This window comes from Aedes albopictus, chromosome 3 (genome assembly GCF_035046485.1).
Source record: "Aedes albopictus strain Foshan chromosome 3, AalbF5, whole genome shotgun sequence".
Classification (NCBI taxonomy): domain Eukaryota; kingdom Metazoa; phylum Arthropoda; class Insecta; order Diptera; family Culicidae; genus Aedes; species Aedes albopictus.
This window is the reverse complement of record NC_085138.1, coordinates 389,039,459-389,043,003: the sequence shown is the minus strand read 5'-3', so window position 1 is coordinate 389,043,003 and position 3,545 is coordinate 389,039,459. Positions and strand designations below refer to the sequence as shown.

Here is a 3,545-nt window from a genome sequence, read left to right as displayed (position 1 = left end):
CGATTATGAATACATAGCCCAAATACTAAACATTTTCGAAGAAAAATCCAAGGTACATGAATGTTCGATAATAATCGAAATTTTGACACCGTGTGCCGATCTCTCAACTTCATCGGGAGCACCCTCATACTTACCGATGTACTGGAGGACCGCGGGTTTGGCATTGTATCGCTGCAGCATAGGTGTTGGACAGGATCAACGGTACGTATATTTAGAGGTAACCATAGCATCTATCAGAGCTGCGGCAATACAGCCTTTACAATAATGAGTGATACGCAGGAGCGCGTGATCGACTGATGCTCGAAAAACTTTAGCATTCGAACACCGCTGCTGGTGAATCAGGCTTTCCGCATCCGAGTAACCAAAGGTGGCAGCTGACATTGGTGATGAAAATTGACCTTCGTAAGTGGGGAGTAGACTGGCTCAAATACAAAAATGTCGAAAAATTGCTCACCCTCTACAATGGTGCCTCTGGATGAGAAGAACAATCTGTGAAAATTTCAGCTCAATCGGTTTAAAACTGAGCTGGCGCAAATGAGATGAAAGTTTGTATGGGATTTTCAGTCCAAATATATGGGAAATTGGATGACCTCCAGTCTCTCATTCAGAACGCTGGTTTGAAAAGTACGATTTGACTTATTATTGAAAAATGTAGTAATTGATACCCTAAGGAACAACTTTGTGAAAGACCACATCATGATAAAACTTATTTTAGTTGCGGGCCCAGCTAACGAAAGCAAGATGACGACATCTGCCCCCGTTTTCTCTCGGTTATTAGATGCAGCACGTGATTACTGTTCGAAACTTGCGCGCCATATCATAGGCGGCTATGTTGTCCTTGATTTCAATTGCTCACGCACGTTGCAACGCGTTGGTTGGGTATTGAGACAATGAAGAACTACATAGCTGCCTATGATGTAACGCACAAAGTTCAAATGGCAAACACGTGCTGCATGTAACAACCGAGAGTAAACGGGGGCAGATGTCCTCATCCTGCTTTCGTTAGCTGAAACCGCAACTAAAGTAAGTTTTATCATGATATGGTCTTTCACAAAGTTGTTCCTTAGGAAATCAATTACTAGGGGGATTCACTTAACAACGTAAACTGATTAAACTGTTTAAATGTCGCGATCACCAAGGCAATCTTTGATTATTCCATTCGCAAAATCATGAAACATTTCAAATAAGCAGAAAATCATGGCTTACGCAGCAATTTAATCTGTTAAGTGAGTACCCCTACTATTTTTTCTATTATGAGTCAAATCAAACCCTTTAAACCAGCGTGCTGAATGAGAGACTGGAGGTCATCCAATTTCCCATATATTTGGACAGAAGATCCCATACAAACGTTTATCTCATTTACGCCGGCTCAGTTTTAAACCGATTTAGCTGAAATTTTCACAGATTGTGCTTCTCATCCAGAGGCACGATTCTAGAGGATGCCCCGTGAATTTTGCCGACTTCTGTTTCTCGCCATACAAATGTGGGCCGATCTAGTGGGGAGATTTTTTCCCAGAACCAGATGAATGGCAATTTGAACTTACGTAAGTGCATGCGGAGTGCCTGTTATTGCAAGAACCGCTTCAGATCCCATTCGTATCTCTGGAGATAGGCATTAGAGGGTTAACAGGCTCATCCAACAAACTGATGAATAAAGACTATATCCATTATTAAATATGATTTTATGCAATTCAGTATGATAATTTCTATTTTGTATAACTTATTTTGGTATCATAATATCCAATTTATCCGAACTGGTTCATTATGCAACGGAATTGAGTTGCATAATGAAAAATAGTTGCATAATGTTCATAATCGCAAGCCTCGTTGAATAAATGTACGACTCGTGCTGAAAAAATCATCATTTGGCGACTTGTTGCATAAATAACTATTTCAATTCATATAAGCGATCATAACGATCGCACCATACCCGCAAGGGTTTTCAGAAACCCCCTTCGTGGATCTACTGCACCCGATCAAAACAAACGTGTCTTATCGATATCATTTCCTGAATCAAAACCGCCATCTCGACACCTGACAATCAATGCCACCCGGGAGCTGCCCTCATCAAATATCCCGCAAACAATCGTCCAGACATATCAATTATTAACAATTATCAAAACACATGCTGCCACCGATCCAGTGATAAGCCCCTCGAAACAAACGATAACATGCAGCTACCGGCAGTCAATGTGACAAGCTGTCTCCCGTCTCCAAGGGGGCTGATAAAAATTAGTTTCAGTCGCTACACTTACGCATTTTTATTCTCCGCAAAATTTTCGTCTTAAACAAAGGAACTTACACCATAGTGTGCACCAGAACCCATGGCCTGTGGACGGAAACACGAGCATGCACATCTGGGTAGCCCAGACCACAAGGAATGCCCCAGGACACCACACCCTGCAGTTCACCTCCGTGCAGTACTGGACCTCCGGCATCTCCCAGGCAAGCACCACGACCAAATGCAGCGGACGTGCAGATCGTGTTGTCGGTGATACGCTGATCGTACGGGGCTTCGAAGCGCACGCGACATTCAGTATTGGTGATGATGTTCACCGGAACGTACTGCAGCCAATCGGGGAAGTTCGGGTTGTCCATCTGCCAAATTGGGACCCCCCGTTAGTTCAGTTGGTCTTTGTAAGGTTATGATTATGTAAACTTACTGTGCGACGTCCCCATCCGGACAGCAGAGCTCCGTAGGCGATAGACACGAACTCACTGGACATCTGCACGGCCATGATATCCGGGCTCAGCATGAACGGGTTACGAACTCGCATAACGGCAACATCGTTGGTCAGAGTGTTGACATCGAAGTTCGGGTGAACGATGATGCGGTCAACCGCGTGGATCGATCCACCGCGAGTCAGACTCTTGCTTCCGGCCATGACACTCACTCCGGCCGGCTCCTTACCCTGAGCGCACGATCCAGCAGTGATGATCCAGCGGTTGTTCAGGACGGAGCCACCGCAGAAGTGAGCATTATTCGATGTGGTGCGAAGGGAAACCTGGTAGGGGAATTGTCCTTCCTCGGCGTCGATACCCCCGGCGATAAGACCTTCCGGTTCTTGGGTTTTTGGTAGGGCTAACGGAAAAAAATATCAAATGAGATGGAGTTCTACAAAGAGTTATGCACGGTTGAATACTAACGAGTGGCGGTGGCCACGGCCAAACAGAGGCAAACGACTACAGCACTGGACTTGAACATCTTGGCAGATCTTCTGGTGTGAGATTCGCTGCAAACGAAGGCTTTTATAAAATCGACTTATCGCCAACGATCTGCAGACGGTATATAATGTCCCCCGCCTAGTATTAGAGATTAGCGACGGCTGTAAGAGAAAAAACGCAGTCCGCATGTCTTATCACAATGCAGAATGCCAATTCTTTATCAAACTTTTCAACTCGCATTGCTAAATTGGCGAGAGTTTTATTGTATCGTGCCACACAAACTACCTTATCGATGGGAAGGTTTTCTTTCTGAAGACGTACAGGTGCCGTTTCTACGTTCGGGGCATATTGACTGAGGCGATAGCATTTATTGCATTTCC

The 3,545-nt window shown here is 44.7% G+C and overlaps 1 protein-coding gene across 1 annotated transcript; it reads right to left on the bottom strand.

Annotated features, from left to right (window-relative positions):
- Nucleotides 1–2,246: 2,246 nt before the first annotated feature.
- Nucleotides 2,247–3,303, bottom strand: LOC109399650 (chymotrypsin-2). The gene is made up of 3 exons (XM_029876331.2): nt 3,148–3,303; nt 2,664–3,082; nt 2,247–2,598 (listed from the first exon to the last, which is right to left on the bottom strand). The coding sequence occupies exons 1-3, from the start codon at nt 3,203–3,205 to the stop codon at nt 2,299–2,301; spliced, it is 777 nt and encodes a 258-aa protein (XP_029732191.2). The 5' UTR covers nt 3,206–3,303; the 3' UTR covers nt 2,247–2,298.
- Nucleotides 3,304–3,545: the final 242 nt, after the last annotated feature.

What these genes read in the sequence shown, in the direction of transcription:
- LOC109399650 (XM_029876331.2), bottom strand. Translation starts at nt 3,205, where the DNA reads ATGTTCAAGTCCAGTGCTGTAGTCGTTTGCCTCTGTTTGGCCGTGGCC. An exon ending in GGCCGTGGCCACCGCCACTC is followed by an intron (nt 3,083 to 3,147) that starts GTTAGTATTCAA and finishes TTTTTCCGTTAG; the next exon opens with CCCTACCAAAAACCCAAGAA. An exon ending in CCGGATGGGGACGTCGCACA is followed by an intron (nt 2,599 to 2,663) that starts GTAAGTTTACAT and finishes CCAATTTGGCAG; the next exon opens with ATGGACAACCCGAACTTCCC.